The following is a 24,779-nucleotide window of genomic DNA, read 5'->3' as shown; positions in this document are numbered from 1 at the left end:
TTGTTTAAGAGGGTGGGGTGGGGTGAGGAAAAATTAAGTTAGTTAAACCAGTTTGATTGTCCTTACAAGTCAGAGGAATGGTCAGGAAACCCAGCTAACATGAGTGCTATGGGCAATTGCTACTCACTATTGCCTTTCATTTCTCCCTCCCAAAGGGAACATTCTTTGGGTTTTCTACAGAAACAGCTGGAGACTCTCACTGACAACTGCCTCACTCAGCAGCTCCTTCTCAAACACATTTTTTAGACACTGTGCCCAAGACTCTTTAAGTGTTCCAAGGATTTTGCCTCATTCAAAAGCAGCCCAGCTGCGGTTGGAAGGGCACCAGCTCTTGCCCCATGAAGGTCTAGACTGTCTCTACATTAAGAGGCATCCAAAAGCTCCGCTATGCTTTGCACTCAGATGACCCCCAGCCCTTTTGTGAACATGTTGATTGTGAGTAGTCTGAACCATATTCTTGGGTCTACTCAAAGTGTCTTTGATGCCCTCAGGCTGGGGAACCCAGTGGGGAGACCACCATGATGACTGCCCAGAGCCTGAGAACTATCAGGATGAGTCTGGGAGACATCTCACCTTTTAAAGGTCCCATCTTTCTTTGACACTTTTTTTTTTTAAATGAGCCTTCCCAGCCACAATAAAGTCAAAGTCTGTTATAGTATCTTGGAATGGTAGGAAAAAGGTGGGAAGGTAACGATGGCATGGCACATCCAGGGGATAGTTGAGAATTTAATGAAGGGACTATTTAAAAAGATGTGGGCAGGGTTAAAGGAAACCTCTTGGAACCATAGGCTTCCCAGGTGGCTCAATGGTAAAGCATCCACTTGCCAATGCAGAAGACCTGGATTCCATCCCTGGGTTGGGAAGATCCCCTGGAGGAGGGCACCACAACCCACTCCAATATTTTCGCTGGAGAATGACATGGATAGAGGAGCCTGGTGGGCTATAGTCCATAGTGTCACAAAGAGTCAGACACCACAGATCCACTGAACATGCATGTACTGGGAGCCATAACTAGCCCCAAGTCTGTAGGGGAAGAGGCAGCAGGTGGGAAACAGAACTAAGAGAGAAGTGTAGGAGAAGGCCACAGGGTTGGAGAAATGGTGGTCAGATAAAGAATGCAGACACAGCTAACAGAGTGGCCCTCTGATGCTGCAAGGGGGAGGTCTTGAATAACATCCTGCCTTGTGATCCATCGGTGGCTCAGCGGTAAAGAATCTGTCTGCAGAGCAGGAGCCCCAAGAGACCTGAGTTTGATCCCTGGGTCAGGAAGATCCCCTGGAGAAGGAAATGGCAACCCATTCAAGTATTCTCGCCTGGAGAATCTGCATGGTCAGAGGAGTCTGGCAGGCTACATTCCACTGGGTCACAAAGAGTGGGACACAACTGAAGCCACTTAGCCTGCAAGCACTGTGATCCATCTCCTGCAGGTGCCTTCCATTGGCCAACACCAGGCAAAAAGTCAGAGGACAGTTGATGTCATCCCTAAACGTCAGCCCTGAGTCACAGAGCAGGGTGCTGAGTGGGTCTCGAAGGACACGGGGAAAACCAGCAGTCACTTCCTATCTTTTCCCGCAGCTGGCACCTTGGTTCAGGCATCACCCTTTCTTGTCTGGCCTGTGGTGCTGGCCTTCTTGCCCATCCTCTTGACCCATCTAGTCCATTGCTTTGATGACCAGGTCTGTTTCCAAGAAGCTGTATTCATTCAGCACAGGATTGGGGTGCATAGACCTCAGTTCAGGAGCCAGCTCTGGAGCTTCAAGACCCAATAATTTTCTATTAAAGAAAAAAAAAAAAAGAAATAAAAAAAAAAAAAAAACCTCATGGGTAAAACTTCCAGTGGAGTCCAGGATGCCCGAAGACATTTCCAGGCATGATTCACTGATGCTAGACATATTTTCTTATCTCTCCTCACTATTCTTTGGAACTCTGCATTCAGATGCTTATATCTTTCCTTTTCTCCTTTGCTTTTTGCTTCTCTTCTTTTCACAGCTATTTGTAAGGCCTCCCCAGACAGCCATTTTGCTTTTTTGCATTTCTTTTCCATGGGGATGGTCTTGATCCCTGCCTCCTGTACAATGTCACGACCTCCGTCCATAGTTCATCAGGCACTCTATCTACCAGATCTAGTCCCTTAAATCTATTTCTCACTTCCACTGTATAATCATAAGGGATTTTATTTAGGTCATACCTGAATGGTCTAGTGGTTTTCCTTATTTTCTTCAATTGAAGTCTGAATTTGGCAATAAGGAGTTCATGGTCTGAGCCACAGTCAGCTCCTGGTCTTGTTTTTGCTGACTATATAGAGTTTCTCCATCGTTGGGTGCAAAGAATATAATCAATCTGATTTTGGTGTTGACGTCTGGTGATGTCCATGTGTAGAGTCTTCTCTTGTGTTGTTGGAAGAGGGTGTTTGCTATGACCAGTGCATTCTCTTGGCAAAACTCTGATTAGCCTTTGCCCTGTTTCATTCCATATTCCAAGGCCAAATTTGCCTGTTACCCCAGGTGTTTCTTGACTTCCTACTTTTGCATTCCAGTCCCCTATAATGAAAAGGACATCTTTTTTGGGTGTTAGTTCTAAAAGGTCTTGGAGGTCTTCATAGAACTGTTCAACTTCAGCTTCTTCAGCATTACTGGTTGGGGCATAAATGGGAATACCAGACCACCTGACCTACCTCTTGAGAAACCTATATGCAGGTGGAAGCAACAGTTAGAACTGGACATGGAACAACAGACTGGTTCCAAATAGGAAAAGGAGTACGTCAAGGCTGTATATTGTCACCCTGCTTATTTAACTTACATGCAGAGTACATCATGAGAAATGCTGGGCTGGAAGATGCTCAACCTGGAATCAAGATTGCCAGGAGAAATATCAATAACCTCAGATATGCAGATGACACCACCCTTATGGCAGAAAGTGAAAAGGAACTAAAAAGCCTCTTGATGAAAGTGAAAGAGGAGAGTGAAAAAGTTGGCTTAAAACTCAACATCCAGAAAACGAAGATCATGGCATCTGGTCCCATCACTTCGTGGGAAATAGATGGGGAAACAGTGGAAACAGTGTCAGACTTTATTTTTGGGGGTTCCAAAATCACTGCAGATGGTGATTTCAGCCATGAAATTAAAAGACACTTATTCCTTGGAAGGAAAGTTATGACTAACCTAGACAGCATATTCAAAAGCAGAGACATTACTTTGCCAACAAAGGTCCATCTAGTCAAGGCTATGGTTTTTCCAGTGGTCATGTATGGATGTGAGAGTTGGACTGTGAAGAAGGCTGAGCACCGAAGAATTGATGCTTTTGAACTGTGGTGTTGGAGAAGGCTCTTGAGAGTCCCTTGGACTGCAAAGAGATCCAACCAGTCCATCCTAAAGGAGATCAGTCCTGGGTGTTCATTGGAAGGACTGATGCTGAAGCTGAAACTCCAATACTTTGGCCACCTCATGCTAAGAGTTGACTCATTGGAAAACACCCTGAAGCTGGGAGATTTTGGGGCAGGAGGACAAGGGGACAACAGAGGATGAGATGGCTGAATGGCATCACTGACTCTTTGGACATGAGTTTGAGTGAACTCCAGGAGTTGGTGATGGACAGGGAGGCCTGGCGTGCTGCAGTTCATGGGGTCGCAAAGAGTCGGACACGACTGAGCGACTGAACTGAACTGAACTGAGACATATTTTAAATAGCAAGGAATCGACTTGCGACCTTAAACACAAACAGAACGGTCGAAATGGATTGAGGCTGCCTCCCTGCCCTCTTCCAGAAAACCAAGTCACTCGGGCTGGCTGGCGATTGCTTCAAATCTGGTCTCTCCAAGGGCGTGTTTCTGAGGGCGTAGGCTCTGGCGGTCCGGAAAGGCAGGCTCCCGGCTCCTGGGCCCTCCCACCTTGCGGGTAGGGGAAGTCCCTCAGTCCCGCCTGCCACGAATACCCGGCGCCCCCGGTAGTCTTCCACTGGGGCACCTGCGGTGAGGGACAGGGGGAGCCGCAGAGAGCGCAGGCGCAGTGTCCGCGCGGGCGACGCCCCTCTCCCCGCCCAGCCCCGCGGCCTCCGCCGCCCCGGCCGCGGTTTTCCTGGCGAAGCCCGCGGTGGCCTCAGCGGGCTCAGAGCCTGGACTAGGCGCGCGGCAGCGGGCAGCCCCGGCCGGAGCACCTGTTCGCGCCTTCCTCTCCGCCACACGCAGGTAACCCGGCCGCCAGTCAGCACAGCAGACTGGGCACTTGACCCTGCCTGCCCGGCCGCCCCCACCCATAAGGAGTGAGAGAAGTCCACTCACTTTCAGCCGAGGCACCTAAGAGGCCGAGTCCCTCTTTGGGGCTTGGGCCGCCCCCTTCACACCCTTTCTCCGGGGCTCTGCTCGACGCCTGAGGGTCCGCGGGGCCCCCACTTCCCAGCACTGCTCCCTTGGAACACCTGGACGCGAGTTCGGTAGGGTCAGCATCAGCTATGGCCTCTGCGCCCCGGTTTCCTGCCACCGTCGTGTGTATGTGTACTTCTCTGATAAAGGCCAGGGCTCTTGCTTTCCTCACGCCCAGGAGCCCACCCAAACCAGGGTGAGTCCCTGTGGCGCCATGGCATCAATTTCAAACTTTTTAAGAATGCTGGGTGGTTTTAGAAATAAGGTTATAAGAATGCTGGGTGGTTGTAAGAAATAACAATTTCTAAATTCTTATTTAGAAATAAGAATGAGTATTTTCGTTTACTCTGTTGCCGACTCTTGGACGCCTGTATGTATGGTTTGAGATTTTCGCGGAGAATAAACGGTACAGCGCGATCTTTCCCCAGTGAAAGGCAAGGGCAAGGGGTAGTGGAGGAAGGGCCAGGCCGCGGCCGAGTGTGGTGGCTAGAGGCGCAGGGCAAGTCCACGCAGCCTCCCGCAGCTCCGAGGAGGAAAGTGCTACCCCTCCCTGACCCGCCTTTGGGCCGTAGGGTTTCTACGCCACGTGCGCCGTGTGGCCCCTTTGGAGAGAGGAGGATGGAGGGGTGCGCGGGCCAGCAGGAAGGGCGAGTAGGGGGGCCGCGCAGACTCGCATCTGTGTCCAGGCTTTTGCCGGGGTTGGCGGGGGAGCGGGATGAAAAGCTGGCGACTGAGTGACGATTGAGGGCCCAGAGACAGTGACGCACTGGGCGGAGAGGGCTGGGAGCGCTTGGGAAACGGGAGGTGTCGGCTGTGTTTAGGCTCTAAAGGACCTGATTGGGATTGCCCGTGTCCGTGGTGCTGAAGTACCTCCAGCGTCTTCGTCGTCGGCTTAGTTCCCTGGAGGCGGCGTGCCTTGCGGTTCTAGCCGCACCTTTGCCAGAAATAGCCGGCCTCCAAGGCAGGTGGCCAGAGTAGCGCCCGCTCGACAGTGTAACCCTTTTCGGATGAGTTGATGCTTGTTTCCTGAAGATAACTGAAGGCAAATGTGGCTCGTCCTGGTGGTGCAGATAAAGCATATGCCTAACAGGCTTGATTTACCTACATGGGAGGGCACGGGGTGAGCATAAACAAGAACTCTCACATATGAAAATACATAGTATATACACACAAACATTACAAACATGTTAATACACTTACTGGTTTTCAGCGCCATCACACACCACAAATTACACATGTTTTCCAGAACTTTTTTATAATCCATCTTTATTTTTTGACATCTTTAGTATTTCTGAACTCTTCATAACCATTAACTTTCATAATCATCTGTTTCCAAGTCACAGAACCTGTGAATTAAAGTGTTTGGTGTTTGGCTGAGCAAGAAAGTATTTACACATATTTTAAAATTAATTTACTTATTTTTACAAGGACCTACTGTATAGCATGTTACTTCCCTGGTGGCTCAGGGGTAAAGAGTCCACCTTCCACTGCTGGATACGCAGATTTGGTCCCTGGGTCAGGAAGATCCTCTAGAGATGGAAATGGAAACCCACTCCAGTATTCTTGCCTGGAGAATCCCATGGACAGAGGAGCCTGGCAGGCTACAGTCCATGGGGTCACAAAGGGTCGGACATGACTTAGTGACTGAGCACATTGAGCACCATATGGAAATCTGCTCAATGTTATGTGGCAGCCTGGATGGGACAGGAATTTAGGGGAGAATGGATATATGTGTATGTATGGCTTAGTCCCTTCACTGTTCACCTGAAACTCACAACATTGACTATACCCCAAAACAAGATAAAAAGTTTAAAGTCTAAGAAAATACACATATTTTAATTACAGAACAAATGTAGTCTATAAAGAGGTAAAATTGATATTAATACAAAAAAGATATTCCTAAATGAAGTTTAAACAAAAAGAATTAATGACAAATTTAATAGGAAAAAAGCTAGACAACAATCTTATGGAAAGTTATAACCTGAAGAAAATAATGACTAAGATGTATCACAATGCTGATAATCTCAATTATACTGGTGGGATACGCTTTGTGAACTCTGTAAAGATTACATATATGCTCTTCAAAATGCTGAATAGCTGTGGTTTTTCTCTAATAAAATGTATGCTCATTGTTAAGAAATTTGGGTAATAGGGCAATACATAAAACCAGAGAAAAGTATTGTAAATAGATTTTTAAAAAATTGAATTATAGTTGACTTACAATGTTGTGTGAGTGCAGCAAGTGATTCAGTTATACATATATGCATTATATTCTTTTTTTCTGATTCTTTTCCATTATAGATTATTATATGATATTGAGTATAGTTCCCTGTGCTATACAGTAAATCTTTGTTATTTATCTATTTTATATTTGGTAGTGTGCATCTGTTAATCCCATATTCCAATTTATGCCACCCTTTCCTTTTGGTAATCATGTTTGTTTCCTATGTCTGTGAATCTGTTTCTGTTTTGTAAATAAGTTCATTTGTATTATTTTTTAGATTCCACATATAAATGATGTAATATTTGTCTTTCTCTGACTTACGTCACTTATATGTTAATCTGTCAGTCCATTCATATTGCTGCAAATGACATTATTTCATTCTTTTTATGGCTGAGTAATATTCCATTGTGTATACGTACCACATCTTCTTTATGCATTCATTTGTTGATGGACACTTATGTTGCTTCAGTGTCTTGGGTATTGTAAACAGTGGCTCTATGAACATCGGGTTACATGTATCTTTTTGAATTAGAGTTTTCATCTTTTTTGGATGCATGTCCAGGAGTGAGATTCCTGGATCATTATGGTAATTTTATTTTTAGTTTTTTAGGACACTGCTATACTCAAACAGATTTTCTTTTAAGTAAATCCACATGTATTTTAAATGAACCAATCTTCTGTTGGTTGCATTTTCACTGTATAATTTATCACTAATGTCTTTCAAATCAATACATATAAAACTAGGTCATCATTAAGTGTTGTGTAATATTGTACTATGTAAGCAGAGCAATTTATTTAAATAATCTCATAATAAAGAACGTTCATTTATTTCTGATTTTTGCTGTTATCATACCATTCTGCAAATAGTATCTTTGAGTAAATATTTGTGCACTTGATTATATCCTTGGAAAAAATTCCTAGAAGTGAAATTGATGGTTCAATGGATATGCATGTTTTATTTTTGATACATTGATTTATTTCTTTAATTACTTCTTATCTCCTCCCTTGTCTGTTTTATTCTTTACTATGTTCTAATGTCAGATATATGTGTATTCAAGAAATATTTGTTGGAAGAATGATATTTCTAGATTGTGCTACAAAAAAGATGTACCAATATACCAGTATAAAAACTGAATTAGAATGTCAGAATTCCCACACTATTACCAAAATAAGGTTTTTTGTCAATTGGATAGGCAGTAAAGAGCATCTTTTTATATACTTACTGCTGCTGCTGCTGCTGCTAAGTCGCTTCAGTCATGTCCGACTCCTTGCGACCCCACAGACGGCAGCCCACCAGGCTCCCCCGTCCCTGGGATTCTCCAGGCAAGAATACTGGAGTGGGTTGCCATTTCCTTCTCCAATGCATGAAAGTGAAAAGTCAAAGTGAAGTCGCTCAGTCGTGTCTGACTCTCAGCAACCCCATGGACTGCAGCCTACCAGGCTCCTCCGTCCATGGGATTTTCCCGGCAAGAGTACTTACTGGTTGTTTTTTTTTTTGTTTTGTGAGTTTCCAGCTCATAGCTTTATTTTTCTGTTGGTATGCTTATAGGCTTTTTCTTATTTGTGAAAATTCTTCAGATGCTAAAGATTTTTGTTGAGTATGTTGCAACTTTTTCCCTGACTTTTTAAAAATTTTTAAACTTTATTATATTTTCTGCTGTATAGAAAATTTCACATTTTATATAGTCAAATCTATCTTTTTACCCTTTATAATATCTGACATTTACATTTGGTTGTTCAATTCAGTCGCTCAGTCATGTAGGACTCTTTGTGACCCCACTCTTTGTGGCAGCCCGCCAGGCCTCCCTGTCCATCACCAACTCCATCCTTCTATAATAAAGATAATCAACTATGTTTCATGATATGATAAAAAGATTACATTTTAAATTCTAGGTTTATACTCCCATTTTCATTTTTAAATTCATTTCATTACTAGATGTAAAATTCTATTGAAGATGGCTTTGTGAGAAGTAATTGCTTATTTTAACCCATATGTACATAGGCTTGTCTTCTATGAGGAATAACATGTTACTTAGTTTGAAACTTTTAATACTTATTCAGTTTCTAAATATTTAATGATAATGATTCAAAAAGATACATGCACCCCCATGTTCATTGCAGGAATATTTACAATAGCCAGGACAAGGAAGTAACCTAGATGTCTGTCAACAGATGAATGGATAAAGAAGTTAGGGCATATATACACAATGGAATATTACTCAGCCATAAAAAGGAACAAAATTGTGCCATTTGCAGAGATGAGGGTGGACCTAGAGACTGTCATACAGAGTGAAGTAAGTCAGAAAGAGAAAAACAAATATCGTATAGTGTCACTTATATGTGGAATCTAGAAAAATGGTACAGATGAACTTATTTGTAAACCAGAAATAGAGGCACCAACGTAGAAAACAAATGTATGGATATCAAGGAGGTGAGGAGGTGGAATGAACTGGAAGATTGGGATTGACGTATCTACACAATTATGTATAAAACAGATAACTAATGAGAACCTACTGTATAGCAAAAGGAACTCTATACTCAGTACTCAGTGCTCTGTGGTGTATTAGGAAGAAAATCCAAAAAAGAGGGGATATGTGTATATGTATAACTGATTCACTTTGCTGAACAGCAGGAACTAACAACATTGTAAAGGAACTATACTCCAATAAAAATTAATAAAAAATACTTAAAGTGTTTTTATTTAAATGCCATTTAGTCTGTCATATTTTCAAACTGTTACTATCCAATCTTTTTAAAAAGGAGCTATTCTTTAGAGTATTTTTTGTAGATGAAAGAAAATATGACAATGAAGAAAATATGTATACATATAAATATACCTGGAGTATTGGGAAAGGAGTACATCAAGGCTGTATATTGTCACCTTGCTTACTTAATTTATATGCAGAATACATCATGAGAAATGCCAGGCTGGATGAAGCACAAGCTGGAAGATTGCCAGGAGAAATATCAATAACCTCAGATATGCAGATTATACCACCCTTATGGCAGAAAGCCAAGAGGAAAAAAAGAGCCTCTTGATGAAAGTGAAAGAGGAGAGTGAAAAAGCTGGCTTAAAACTCAACATTCAAAAAACTAAAATCATGGCATCCAGTTCCATCACTTCATGGCAAATAGATGAGGAAACAATGGAAACAGTGAGAGACTGTTTTTTGGGGCTCCAAAATCACTGCAGATGGTGATTTCAGCCATGAAATTAAAAGACACTTACTCCTTGGAAGAAAAGCTATGACCAACCTAGACAGCATATTAAAAAGCAGAGACATTACTTTGCTGACAAAGGTCCATCTAGTCAAAGCTATGGTTTTTCCAGTAGTCATGTATGGATATGAGAGTTGGACTGTGAAGAAAGCTGAGCACTGAAGAATTGATACTTTTGAACTGTGGTGTTGGAGAAGACTCTTGGGAGTCCCTTGGACTGCAAGAAGATCAAACCAGTCAATCCTAAAGGAAATCAGTCCTGAATATTCACTGGAAGGACTGATGCTGAAGCTGAAGCTCCAATATTGGCTAACTGATGCAAAGAACTGACTCACTGGAAAAGACCCTGATGCTGCGAAAGATTGAAGACAGGAGGAGAAGGGGTGACAGAGGATAAGATAATTGGATGGCATCACCAACTCAATGGACATGAGTTTGAGCAAGCTCCAGGAGTTGGTGATGGACAGGGAAGCCTGGAGTGCTGCAGTCCATGGGGTCGCAAAGAGTTAGAAATGACTGAGCGACTGAACTGAACTGAATATGCCATAATCAAATATAAGCTTAATTGGAGCTTATAAAATTAATTTTTACAATATTTTAATTCAAATGGATGGCTGAATTCCCCAGTAACTTTTTAAAATTGAAGTATAGTTGATTTACAATGCTGTGCCAGTCTCTGCTGTACAGCAAAGTGACTCAGTTATACACATATATACATTCTTCTTAAAAATAGTCTTTTCCTTTATGGTTTATCACAGGATATTGAATATAGTTCCCCATGATAGACATTAGGACTTTGTTGCTTATCCATAGTGACTTTTAAGTTGGATAGTACTGCTATCCACACTTCAGGTCTTTTAGCTGATCATAGCAATTGTTGGCCTGTCTAGCAATCTGGCAGTTTGTGCTGGTCTTCATGAGGACTAGATCATTCCCAATTAGTAGGTGCTTGAGGAGTCTTTGCATCCTGGTGAACTGAATAGCAATATAATTTTCCAGGTTGAGGTTGGAATTTGTTGATGGGGAAAATGATGATGGTATTAATTGTATTCTAACTAAACTCTCTTTCTTGGGCACTTTCGAACGTTTCATTGGTGATGAGTGTCTTGTCTCATTTTCCTTGTGGAGGTCACTTTGCCTCTGCAAGGAAATATGGATGATATTCTTAAACACTCTGGTAAGTCACAGTTCCAGGATGTTATGTGCCGCTGCTCTTTCTTATTTCATGTTTCTCCAGCATTATTTTTATTATAAAATCAGGCACAGTGACCTTTTCCATCACCACACTTGTTTTTGTTTTTCTTTTGCCATTCTGTCCTTAACAGTTGATTCTCTATGTAACCAAAGTATTGTTTAAAAGTCACTGTGTGCTGATCACTGGCTTGGGTGTCAGAAGGAGAATGATACCCACTCCAGTGCCTCTCCCTTCTCACTTTTCATCCATCTACCTTCTAGTCTGGACACAGGAAATCCCCGTCTACTTAGGGAAATGTCAGAGATGAGCTGAGATCATTGAGTTTTGTCTTTCTGTGGACCAAAACTGTACTTTGCCCTATAAATGTTTATATATATATATAAAGCTTAAAAATTTTGGCCCTTTATGAGCTTCTCTGATGGCTCATTTGGTAAAGACTCCAACTGCAATGCAGGAGACCCCAGTTGGACTCCTGGGTTGGGAAGATCCCCTGGAGAAGGGAAAGGCTATCAGTATTTAGAATACTCCAGTATTCTGGCCTAGAGAATTCCATGGACTACAGTCCATGGGGACTCAAAGAGTCAGAAACGACTGAGCAACTTTCACTTTCACTGTATAACATTATACATGTTAAATACTTACTCCTCTGATTTCCCTTATAGTCACTGCTGTAGTTGAATTATATATGATCAATGAGCATATGTAATAATTTATGTGCACTTAACTGTGTTGTTGGAGAAGACTCTTGAGAGTCCCTTGGACTGCAAGGAGATCCAACCAGTCCATCCTGGTTGGATGTTCACCAGTCCTGGGTGTTCATTGGAAGGACTGATGCTGAAGCTGAAACTCCAGTACTTTGGCCACCTCATGCGAAGAGTTGACTCATTGGAAAAGACTCTGATGCTGGGAGGGATTGGGGGCAGGAGGAGAAGGGGACGACAGAGGATGAGATGGCTGGATGGCATCACCGACTCAATGGACGTGAGTTTGAGTGATCTCGGGGAGTTGGTGATGGACAGGGAGGCCTGGCGTGCTGCAGTTCATGGGGTCGCAAAGAGTCGGACACAACTGAGCAACTGAACTGAACTGAACTGAACACCATTTCATGTATTGAATTTTATATTAATTCAATCCACATGTGTGTCATCATTACTTAGGTTCATTTAGTCATTTCCTGACTTCTCAAAATCACTTTTCTCTTTCCTTGTATTTAAGGCCCTGGAGTATCAGCAACTTTATTGAACCATGACTTTTACTTTAAAAACCTGAAGGAAAGTAAAGCTATTAGGTAATCTAATTTCTCATTTATTTTGCCTCTGGGCTCTGTGTAACTCTGGTTGAGCCATTGTTCTAAATGGGGGTGAGGGACTTGCCCGGTGGTCCAGTGGTTCAGAATTCACCTGCCAATGCAGGGAACGCATGATCCATCCCTGGTCCATGAAGGTCCCACTTGCCTCAGGGCAACTAATCCCATGCGCCAAAACTATTGAGTCCTTGTGCCCGTGTCGCTGTGCAACAAGAGAAGCCACCACAATGAGGAGCAGCGCACCACAACTAGGTAGGAGCCCCTGCTTGCCACAATTGCAGAAAGCCCACACACTGCAACCAAGACCCAGTGGAGCCAAAAATGAATAAAATTTAAAAAGTAATAAATGGGAGCGAGGATCCCAAAGATGAATGAGGCTGCTGAGGGCGGGATGGACTGAAGCCAGATACTCACAATTACTTCTTGGATGATTCCCTTAATTTAGAGCTGAGATAGAAGATAGTGTTAGATTGCAGAATTGTGGCAACCAAGGCTCTACACAACAAATGAGACCCAGAATTAGAGGTCTCTGGTTAAACGGGTGACTTTATTCAAAGCATGCTCCCAGCATTTGTTGAGTCTGGCAATGCCTTAAGGTAAGGGGATACCATGAATAAGTAAGGACATAATCTCTGTTCTTGGAGCAGTAACACTTTATCAGGAGTGAGTGTTACATAAACAATTCACAGTGAGTGATACGTTATGCCAAGGATTGTAACAGAGTTCTGTAGAAAGTGTTCTTGAACCCAGAGGAAGAACAGGTTGTTCAGTGAGAGATTTCTCCCAAGTAGTTCTCCAGGAAGGTTGTGGGAATGTGGGTGGGAGTTTGCCGGATATTGCTTCATTAGGCAGTAAGTAGTTGACGACTTCAAGTCAGACTGGAAGATGACAGTCTGAATTTGAAGGCTGGCTGCCATAAGCAGCTCTGTAACCTTGGGCAAGTCACTGACGCTTGTTGATCTTCACTTGATTTGTTTTTAAAGAGAGACTAATATTAGTGCCTACCTTGTTGGGGTTGTTGTGGGATTTAGTAAAATAATAATGTAAAGCACTAGGTGCGTAGTAGTCAATTTATTTGTCTCTCTATAATCAATCTGGACTAGTGTTTATTGATCACATTGTTACAGGTCAAAAGGATAAAAATAAAAACTTTTTGTGTCTTTTCAATCGATGCGTAATTCTCCCAATCTGGAAATTCCTCTCTTAATGTTGCTTAAATCCCACGCCTACTGCTTTTTACCAATTCTCATGCTATCCCAAACCAAAACAGGTCTAGTCTGAAACTGTCATCACTTTTTGTTCTCTAGTACTTAGTGTTACAGCAAATACATATTTAATTGTATAATTTCCTTCTTTTAACATACACAGCACTTGTGTCTATTTTTGGTACTATTAGCATATTTCTTTTCTCCCACATGAATGTGTAAGTTCTTTAAGAGAAAGCATATGTTTTCTTAATTTTATCTCTCGCAGTATCCTAGCACAGTGCCTTCCACACCACAGGCATTTAGTAAATATTGACTGAAGGAAAAACCCTAAATGTGTGAGGATGCCAGAATAGCTGGTGTGATCTCAGGCTCCCCTCATAGAAGTAGAATCTCTCCTGAATAGGCGAGATCATAGAAACTGGAGTGGTTAATATGGTGAGATGAAAACCATGATTATATGTGGAGTAACTTAAAAAAGAGGAGATTTTCAGTCTGGAGAAGAGAAAACTCATGATGGGAGACCTGGGACAGGGAGGGTAGAAAAGTTCCTGATACTGAGATTTCCTGTGGAAGAGAAATAATTAGTGACCCCAGAGCTAATATGTAGGAACAGATTCTGGAAACTATAGATAGGGAGATTTTGACTGAATGTTAAAAAACAATTTTCTAACAACCAGAATGATTCCCAGGTGGCTGCTTTCAAAAGGAATAAGTAGGTTCAAACAGAAACTGAACTATTTGTTGCAGATGCTACAGAGGTGATAGTTGCTATTAAAGGAACTGGAGTAGATGACTGCCAAAGGCTTTTTCAACTCTCATGGTTGTTAACTCTATGTGTATTATTATAATGTTGTATATGACTGCCTTATAGTAAATATATACATCTTAATGTATATATTGTATATGGATAAAGACATATAATGTATTTATGTACAGATCATATAACCTCATTATCACCATATTGCCTAAATTAATGAAAGATGAAAATGACTTTTCAAAAGCTTATCTTGATTATTTAAAATATTTTGCTAACATCTTTTTTTACTTGAGGACAGTGGTTTATAAAATATTGTCCTACGTGTACACTGTGTGCTTAAATTTCAATAAAAAGTTCAGTGATGGTGTTAGCATCTCAATTACAAATAAATATTCTTTCAATCTCAAAATTAAATCTGAAAAGAGAAAACAAATAAGTGAGCCAGAGTCAACTTGTTCTGATTCAGATGAGTTGTGGTGTACAGTTCAGGTGTTCATTACTACTGCCACTACCACAATTATCACTAACATTTATTTAACATTTACCGTGTACCTTGTTGTTGCTGTTTTAGTTGCTAAATTGTGTCTGACTCTTTGCAACCCATGAACTGCAGCACACCAGGCATCCTTGTCCTTCTTTATCTCCTGGAGTTTGCTCAAGCTCATGTCCATTGAGTCAATGATGTCATCCAAAAATCTCCTCTGTTGCTCCCTTCTTCTCTTGCCCTCAACCTTTCCCAGCATCAGGGTCTTTTCAAAAGAGTTGGCTCTTCGCATCAGGTGGCCAAAATATTGGAACTTCAGCTTCAGCATCAGTCTCTCCAATGAATAGTCAGGGTTGATTTCCTTTAGGATTAACTGATTTAATTTCCTTGCTGTCCATGGGACTCTCAAGAGTCTTCTCCAGCACCACAGTTCGAAAGCATCGATTCTTCAACGCTCAGCCTTCTTTACAGGTACTGTATACCTAGCTATGTTTTAAGCACCTCATATGTATTAACTCATGTACTTCTTCCAAAAACTCTTATGTTATCCCCAATATATTTTTTCATATTTTATTTAGAAATAATTTCAAATTTATAGTAAAGTTTCATGCTTTTAAAGTCCAACGAACTATTGGGGTGAAAGCTAATTCTCATGTATACTTTACCCCAAGTTCTCCAATGATAAACATTTTTCAATGTTCTCTTTGCCACTCATTCAGATACTTTTTTTTCTGAACCAATTGAAAATAAGTTGCAAATGTGATGCCTAATTATCCCTACTTAAGTGTCTTCCTTAAAGACAAGACACTCTCCTGTATAACCACAGTCATTCAGTATTTGTCCCAGTAATTTCCTTTTTGGAAAAATATTTTTTATTTCTTGTCTAGAATCAAATCCAGGGTTGTAATTGCATTTAGTTATGTCCCTTTAATCTTTACTTTGTGATAGTTCTTCATTTCTTCCTTGTTGTTAGTGACTTTGACATTTTGGGAAGTTCAGACCATTCATTTGGTAGAATGTTCCTCATTTAGGTTTATTTAGGTTTGTCTGAGGCAAGTTATGTATTTTTGGCATAGTTATACATTTTTGGCAGGAAAATGATAGACGTGATATTGTGTGTTTTCAGTGGATCTTATTAAGAGACACAATATTGATTTGTCCTTTTTTTTTTTTTTTTGCCATTTTAAATGAATTCATTTAATTCCAAGTAGTACAGAATTCAGTATAGAACAAAGACTTAACAACACACTTCGGCAGGATTCTGGGTTGGATTTATGCAGATCTCATAGCTAAAGTAGAAATGGCTAAGAAGAACTAAAGAGGAGCTACTCTATGATTACTTATTAATTTATACAAACATTTGTTCTTAAATGTACTAGGTTCTAAGACAACACCTCATTCTAGCTGTAGATGGCAACAGATGTTACAGCAGGAAATCCAGATGTTTAAACATGAATGGAATTAAGGAGCATCATTGCCTCAGGCACAAGGAACAGCTTCCTTTTTGCCAGATTTCTTAATTCCATCTGTGCCCATGGGGCCTTTCCCTGTGGCCTTCACTTTTGGCTCCTCGAGTTTCTTCTGCTCCTCCTTTTTCTGCTTGAATGCCTTATCTTCCTGGTCCATCTTTTTGTCTTGCTCCTTGGACTGCTTCAGGGGCTTCTTCTGGTACCTTTGCTGCCCAATGTGGTGTCTGCCGCCCCTTCCCCAGTGACTGGTCTTTTTGCTGCTGATGTGAACTTTGATGACTTGGTAAAGGTGAAAACTTCTCCACTGTCAAGTTGTTATTTTTCCTTTTGTAGTTTTTAAGAGATAATTTTATTTATTTATTTTTGGTTATGCTGGGTCTTCATTGCTGCAAGGGCTTTTCTCTAGTTGTGGAGAGCGGGCGTTCCTCTTCATTTGTGGTGCTTAGGCTTGTCATTGCAATGGCACCTATGGACTCAAGGGTGCACAGGCCTCAGTGGTTGTGGCGCATGGGCCCAGTAGTTGTGGCTCCTCGGTTCCAGAGCACAGGCTCAACAGTTGTGGCACACAGGCTTAGTTGCTCTGCAGCATGTGGGATCTTCCCAGACCAGGAATCAAATCGGTGTCTCCTATATTGGCAGGCGGATTCTTTACCACTGAACCATGAAGGAAGCCCTCCCTTTGTAATTAATAAGCATTTTGTGGGGAGATACTTTGAGACTATGTCATCCTATTCTTCAGCAAACTTTCAGTCACTTATGATGATTCTTGCTTGAGTAATTACTATGATGATTGCCAAATGGCGATTTTTCCAATTTTTCCATCTTACCTTTTTTGTTTTCTTTGGCCTTGCCATGTGGCTTGTGGGGTCTTAACTCCTCAAGACCAGAGACTGAATCCCAGGTGGAGTCCTAACCACATGACCACCGGGGAATTCCCCATTTATTTTACTTTTACTAGTTTGTATTCTGTTGTAAAGGAGTTTTCCCTTTATTTATGTATTCATTTATTTACATCAATTTGGCTTGTGGATTTCTATTGTGTTCAGTGGATTACTTTCATTATTGACTTTGATGCTGAAATTGTTACAGATTTGGTCATTTGAATCCCGTTCAAGTTGTTTCTTGTGTTGCTTTGAAATCTCTATTATTATCCGAGTACTTTCTAGTGTAAGATGTTTCAGATTCATCTTGTACTTTTCCTGTCCCTGCCATTTCAGTCATTTCAAAAGATATTTTTCTAAAGAGCCCTGCTTTCTTTTAGCAGAGAATGCAAGCTCTGGGTGCTAGGTGTGGTCATTGCTCCTGGAGTCTCATTACTTTAGGCTACTTTAAGGCCATCCTGGGCTTCCCTGGTGGTTCAGCGGTAAAGAATCCCACCCACCAATGAAGGAGAAAGGTCCCATGAAGAAGGGAATGGCTACCTACTCCAGAATTCTTGCCTGGGAAATTCCATGGACAGAGGAGCCTGGTGGGCTATAGTCCATGGGGTCACAGAGCTGGACATGATTTATTGGCTAAACAACAACAACAAGAACAATGGCCATCTTAGCTGACAGAATTGGGGAACTCATAAGTACATATGCACATCTATATTTATTAACCTATTTATATTAAAATTAGTTTAATATCTTAAACGGCACTCTAATACCACAGTGTTAATTCTAGTCTTCACCTTTTTTCTATTTATATCTTCCTTCTCTGAGGGTGAGAAATTTGGTTCCCATTATCTTCAATATATTTAACTATAATATTTGTTTGTTCTCTCTTTATATAACCAATATCCTGACCTCACGGGCAATCCCCTTGGCCACAATTCTTCCTCATGCTCAGTCTTGCTGCCTCTACCAGCCTCTTCACAGCCTTAAGTTACACAGCTAGAAAGTGGTGAAGCAGGAAAAAATGTGCAAAGTTGCTTAATTGCTTGACTGCAAGTTCTCCAACCCAAGAGTGTCTATTGTGAAGCTGCTGCTGTGAAGATATACTCAAGGAAAAGGGGCCCTTTGGCTAATGAGATGAAGATTTAAGCAGGCAGAGTGGCAGCTTTCAGGACTGTGCCTTCCAAGGGAAACTTGGAGAATGAAGGATGGAGGCAGCCGAATGGCGGTACCTGCCAAGAACCGCAGTGAGGGGATTCTCCAAAACTAGTGCAGTTCGGTGGTCAGTCAGCCAGCACCTCCACTGCCACAGGTCTCCACTATGTTTTGTTTCTGTATCAAGAGCACATTCCATTAAGACAAACGTATCGCTGTGCTGTTATTTCTAAAGAGGGAATATTGCTTTTATTAGCAGTTCCTTAAATTAAAATGCTAGGAGCTGGATGATGGTGTCTGCTGTTGTAGAGCTGACTTCATTTCCTGGACCAGAAGATCAGAAATCTGTTCATGTTTTAGAAAACAGCGTGAGATCCATCTGTTCAGGTCAGATTTTTCCACATTAACATGGAAATTTATAGAGTGGTAACTTATGTAAGAAAAACCAATGATGGTTATATTCTTTGCTGCTATTTGGAATCCATGTTATTTTTTTTGTTAGTCATGAAAATATAGTAATCCATGTACACATGCACAATGACTTAATCCTTTTGAACACTATGTATAATAAAGGCATCCACTTTAGTTTATGTAGTATTTCACCTCTGTTTTGGTTTGGGTTCTAGGCACCATTTATCCAGTTTCCCTTTGTAATACAGTCTGTTTATATGCAGTTTTCCTTGCAACAGAAGGCATAGAAATGTAAGAGCTACATTTGGCTTCCTGGGTGATTTCTGGTATGACTGAAACATGGAATACTGATTATTTTCCCTCTGATGAAAATATGAAAAAAAAATTAAAAAAATTTCCCCCCTGATTTTAAAGTAGATGCATGGCTTATATGGAAAATAAAACTAAAAAGTAAATAGAAGAAAGTGTTGAATAATTGAAATTTCACCATCCAAAGTCTAGATACAAATTGTTTTATATAGATTCATAGGATGAATGCTTTTTTATATCTTTTGTACCTTTCTTTTTACTTAGCATTGTGACATGAAGGGGCTTTCTAGGTGGCACTAGGGCTTCCCAAGTGGTGCTGGTGATAAAGAACCTGCCTGCCAATGCAGGAAACACAGGAGACGTGAGTTCAAGGTTTGATCCCTGGGTTGGAAAGATTTCCTGGAGGAGGGCATGGCAACCCACTCCAGTATTCTTGCCTGGAGAATGCCATGGACCAAGGAGCCTGGCAGGCTACAGTCCATAGGGTTGCAAAGAACTGGACATGACTGAAGCAACTTAGCACGCATGCAGGTGACATGAAGATTTTTTCTGTTAATATATGTGTACAGATATATTATCTTTTTTGATGACTGCATAATATTGCATTGATTTTTTTGTTTAACAGGTCCCTCATTAAAGGACAATAAAGTTATTTTTCATTTTTCACGGTGTAAAGAAAGCCGTGATGAGTGTCCTTGCTTGCCATCTTTATGTACTTTACTAGTGATCTCCTTTGGATATATTCTTGGAAATAGGACTGCTGGGTCAAAGACTTCACACATTCTAAATTTTTGTACATGCTGCTGGTAAAATTAACTCTTGATGAGATGGATTATACTATGCTTTTCTTTCATATACAGTGTCCCTGCCGATGATGGGACTTTATAAAGTCTCTTTTCAGCTTTGTAGTAGCATCATATATTTGTGTGCATTCTCTAGATGACATTAAAGGAGTGGAACAACTTTATTTATAAAAATATTTATTTATTTAGCTGTGTTGGGTCTTAGTTGTGGCGTGCAGGATCTTCATTGCATCACGCGGGATCTTTCATTGCGGCACACAGACTCTTTAGCTGTGGTGTGCGGGCTTAGCTGCATGTGGAATCTTAGTTCCTGGATCTGAGGTAGAACCCACATCCTCTGCATTGCAAGGCATATTCCCTAAGCACTGGACCACCAGAGAAGTTCCCTGAAATAACTTTGATAAATCTATGTATGCCATCTAAGCAACCAGATGTTGTCAAGTTTCATTCAAAATCTGACATAGTTTGGTCTGAAACAAGATGGCATCTGGTCACCATTTTTTCTATTGTTTTATGTTATTTCAGTTTAATAAGATGTATGGAGAGATGTGACGGAGTTGTAATGTCATCAAGTGGTGCCTATAGCATGAAGAATAAGTTAAATGAAACCAAATGTGTAAAATTTTGAACTGATTCATTTGGCATTTCCATAAGTCTTGGCTTCAAGAGAAAATTCGGGCTTGGCTTTCTCATGGGTAAACAGCAGCAAGAACAGGGCAAATGTGAGCAGGTAGTATATGTAGTATTTGTGGGATTTGAGAGTAGACTGTTGATCCTGGGTATTCCTTTTTTGTTCAGGGACTGGTGTTAAGACCTGGGAAGTTTTCAGCTTTCTTTGTACTCAGTTGGGTTATTTGATCATCTTTCATAAGAGTTGCTGCTGCTGCTGCTGCTAAGTCGCTTCAGTCGTGTCCGACTCTGTGCGACCCCATAGACGGCAGCCCACCAGGCTCCCCCATCCCTGGGATTCTCCAGGCAAGAACAGGTTAGGTAAAGAATAAACAACCGACAAGTTCAACTTTAACAAGATATCAGAACAGCACAGTAATCTGTTGTACACTTAACATCTAACCTACGTGGTGATTTAACCACTTAGATACATACAAAAAAAGATGATGGAAACAGAAAAGGATCATGTTATTCCTTTCCCTCCCCCTTCCAGCAATGGCTTCCTGCCACTCCTGACAGATTCACCCAGCATGGCTGAATTTAAAGGTGCTGATTCACTGCAAACTAATTCTGTTTTGTTTTTTGTTATTTTTGGCAAAACTAATACAATATTGTAAAGTTTAAAAATAAAATTAAAGACAGTAGGAAAGTAAGTGGTAGATGATAAATATGTGTTCATTGAGAATGGCAGATTTTATGCAAATTGATAAGTCCACTGCTTCAGAGATGAGACAGGCTCTTTCCTAGAAGGGGAGTGTCGATTATAAATGGTGAGAGACTTTGCATTTCAGCAAGTTCTCAGCTGCCAGCTGAGACATTCATCACAGTGTGCCAGAATGGATTTTAAAACGGTACAACATATATTGCTCTTTTCCAGATCAGGCATCATCACCTTCACACAAGCCAAGTCAACCTGCTTGTTTGAAAACTGCCACATGAGGCTGTTTTTCAGGTTAATCTCAGTTAACCTTTTCCTTTCCCGATATACACAGTTCATTAGAATCTACCCAAGTCATTTGAGTACAGAAGAGACAGGGTTCTCATTTCAATTTTGCCTACACAGCAACTGAATGCCCACAAGTTCCAAGCTGATGGGCAAAATAGAATGTTTAGCCCAGCTCTAACCAGACTGATCTGGAGGAGAAAATGGCAACCCACTCCAGTATTCTTGCTTGGGAAATCCCATTCACAGAAGAGCCTGGCGGGCTATAGTCCATGGGGTCACAGAGAGTCAGACACGACTGAAGCGACTTAGCACACACAACCAGACTGGTAGCTCTCATCCTTACCTCCCCTCTTTCACCCCTTTCTCTTTCCCACATTTTGCACCTCTACATTTAATTATTTCTTTTTTCTCAGTCTTTTCCCCTCCCAGAGTTGACTGCTGGAAGCTCCTGCACAGCTGACAGCCCCTGGCTATCCCTTCCCTAACTTTCTGCCCTAGAACTGTCAGCTGAATCTTCAGGTCAAACTAGTGCTAGGCTTCCTGTTTGGTGCATCTGTCCACTTCTCCTTCCTACCTCTCCTGACCCCATATCCACCCTGCTAGATCTCTCTCCCCACCTCACCTTACCTCCAAGCCCTTTAGCTGTAATTGTCTCCTCTCTTATATAACCCAGACTGACACAGCCCAGCAACATCCTCGGGCCTTGCTCTAGTTTTCTCATAGCCCAGCAGAGCACAGTACTTCTTAGATCACTGAGACCAGTGGTCCCCAACCTTTGGGCACCAGGAGAAGGGTTCCTCAGGGATCTGGAACCAATATTTCTAACACAGAAAGTCAGAACTGTAGCCAAGTGGCAAAGATAACAGTATGAGAACAATCTCAAAGGTGAAACCAGGAGAGAAATGGGAGACTGAACAGCAGAGCCTGTGAAAAGTGATAGCAGACTGGGACAGGATGTAGTTCAGAACTGAGTATTTTTGTTCAACCTGCATTTGTTCAATGTGTTTTGTGTTCTATGAATACAAATATGGATGAGAACTCTCTTGCTTTCATGGAACTTACAGGCTACAAAGGAGATTGTGACTTGGCAAGTTCCCTTTAAATAGTGCCTGGATCTGTTGAGAAAGTGGACATGGCAGATTAAAGGAGCTACACTGGGCTGTGCACAACCCAGAAAATTTGAGATGTACTGACAAGTCCTGCCTAGCATGGATGTGGGAGGAGATGGAGTCATACTGTGATGACTTTTGACTTCTCTGTGTCTCTGAGTCCTCTCAGAAATAGCTCTTTTTAAAAAATCAGAGGATTGAGTAACTTTTAATACTTGCCTGAAATTTGCTAGCTGGGCCTACAAGATTTGTGAAGTGGTTGACAGAGTAAACAGAATGTGTAAGGAAGTTGTAAGAAACTCAGTTTGATAATTGCATTTACAGAGAATTATTAAGTAGTCCACATTAAATTTCAAAAGTTTCTAACAACAGTGGAAGATGGACTGAAGGAATTTTTTGGATTCTGTCCTAATTAGCAGTCCTAAATTCTTATTTACCACAATTAACATGTATTGCTGCAGTAGGAGCTCAAAGTGCTGTCTACCCATCTTTATGAAAATCTTATATTATTATTACTCCACACAATCCTGGTTGATTCTTTCAAAAATCTGTTCTAGCTTTCTTGATAAATTGTAGGCCATTTCCCCCAAAAAATAACTACATGAGGAACAAAATGTTAGGTAACTGTCTACCATGAATTATTGTTGTTCACCACCCTGTCTCATCAAGTAAAGAGTTAATGGCAATTTAAGATTATTGGAAGGGATCACCAGCATTATCTTCAGTCTTTGGTTCATTACATTGGCATTATGTATGAGTGAATACTCTTCCATAAATTCCAAAATATTAATGCTTTGTTAGCATCTATGTTGTTAAAAGCAGAATAAGCAGAAGAAGTTCCTTGACTGACAGGATTCAGTTTTATATATCTCATGGTGTAATACACAGTGCATCTGTGTATCTGGCAGGGTGTAGTTACAGATTACAAAAATCACTCTAGCTCTTTGAATCAGTAAGAGATATAACACAAGGGATCAGAAGCCTCTAAAATCATTGGAAGGGCTGGAGGAACAGATTTCAATCTGGGCCTCCAGGCACATTTCCTAGAATGAATGTTTATATCCTTTAAAAAAAGTTCCTAATCTAGAAATTTATAAACTATATGTAAGCCTTCTTGCAATAAAAACAGATCATAGAGGAAAATAAGCATTTCCTCTCTGCTGGTTAAAAAAAAAAAACACAAAACCTTTACAGCATTTCGGTAACATGAAGGAAGTAAGCTAATAGGTATTGGCTGCTATGTGCCAGGTATTGTTCTAGATGCTTTAAAAAAATTTTTATTTGTTTGCTTTTGGTTGTGACAGGTCTTTGTGGCTGTGTGCCAGCTTTCTCTAGTTGCAGTGCATGGGCTTTTCACTGTGGTGGCTTCTCTTGTCACCAGAGCACAGGCTGTATGCAAATGGGCTTCACGAGTTGCAGCATGGAGGTTCAGTATTTGTAGCTTACTGGCTCTATAGCACACGCTCAGTAATTATGGTGCACAGGCTCAGTTGCTCTGCGGCTTGTGGACCAGGGATTGAACTCACGTCCCTTCACTGGCAGGCAGATTCCTATCCACTGCACCACCAGGGAATTCCTTGTTCTAGATGCTTTAGATCTATCTTTTTACTAAGTCCTTATTAAAAACCTTTCCAAGCTGGTAATATGAGCCCATCTTGATGGAAAAATGGATGTTTAGGAAGATTACACTATATATGCACAGGTAGAAAGTAATAGAGGTAGAATTCAGGTTCAGATCTTCTGCCTCAAGAATTGGTAGACCTGTTGTCCAGCACTGTTTATTACTCCAAAGTCTTATCTGTGGTATCCAACCAAAGTTCTGACTCAGTATTTAATGACTACATCCAACAAGGCAGTTTACTCAGCCCTTGAGAGGTGTTTTATAATTCACTTTTTTCCCTAGATGATCCACGAGGTTCTTAAAAGCAGATGTCTCAAACAGTATCACAGGAGTAAGCAAGCCATAGTAGTAAATAGATAGTAGACATTTTTCTATCTCAGGTTGAAATAATCTTGTCCATGTCACTTGACCCAGAACTTTGTACTCTCATCCAACACTTTTCTAGATCTTAAGAACTCTTTTCTGGGGAAAATCATGGATTTACATGCAGGAAGTAGCAAATGAACAACAACAACTAAATGTGTGGGTCTTCTCTAAGAATACAAATCTGATCTTTAGATATTCACAAAATGATGGTGAATGAGTTTTCTGTTTGCTGCTGTAACAAAGTACCACAAACTTGGTGGCTCAAAACAACATGAATTTATTATCTGGCAGTTCTG

General features: G+C 41.1%; 2 protein-coding genes across 2 annotated transcripts in view; one reads left to right on the top strand and one right to left on the bottom strand.

The window, feature by feature from the left end:
* The first annotated feature begins 3,929 nt into the window (after positions 1-3,929).
* LOC102280272 (solute carrier family 35 member G2) overlaps positions 3,930-24,779 on the top strand; it is a 41,786-nt gene continuing 20,936 nt past the window's right edge. The window contains 1 exon segment of the mRNA XM_005889893.2: positions 3,930-4,183. The gene's annotated coding sequence lies outside the window, so the exon portion shown is untranslated.
* Positions 15,557-22,081, bottom strand: LOC138985634 (translation machinery-associated protein 7-like). Its single transcript, XM_070363088.1, has 2 exons — positions 22,015-22,081; positions 15,557-16,498 (listed from the first exon to the last, which is right to left on the bottom strand). Exons 1-2 carry the CDS (start codon positions 22,079-22,081, stop codon positions 16,230-16,232), a joined length of 336 nt encoding a protein of 111 aa, XP_070219189.1. The 3' UTR covers positions 15,557-16,229.

Source organism: Bos mutus, chromosome 1, assembly GCF_027580195.1.
Source record: "Bos mutus isolate GX-2022 chromosome 1, NWIPB_WYAK_1.1, whole genome shotgun sequence".
Lineage (NCBI taxonomy): Eukaryota > Metazoa > Chordata > Mammalia > Artiodactyla > Bovidae > Bos > Bos mutus.
This window is presented reverse-complemented; position numbering and strand designations above follow the sequence as displayed.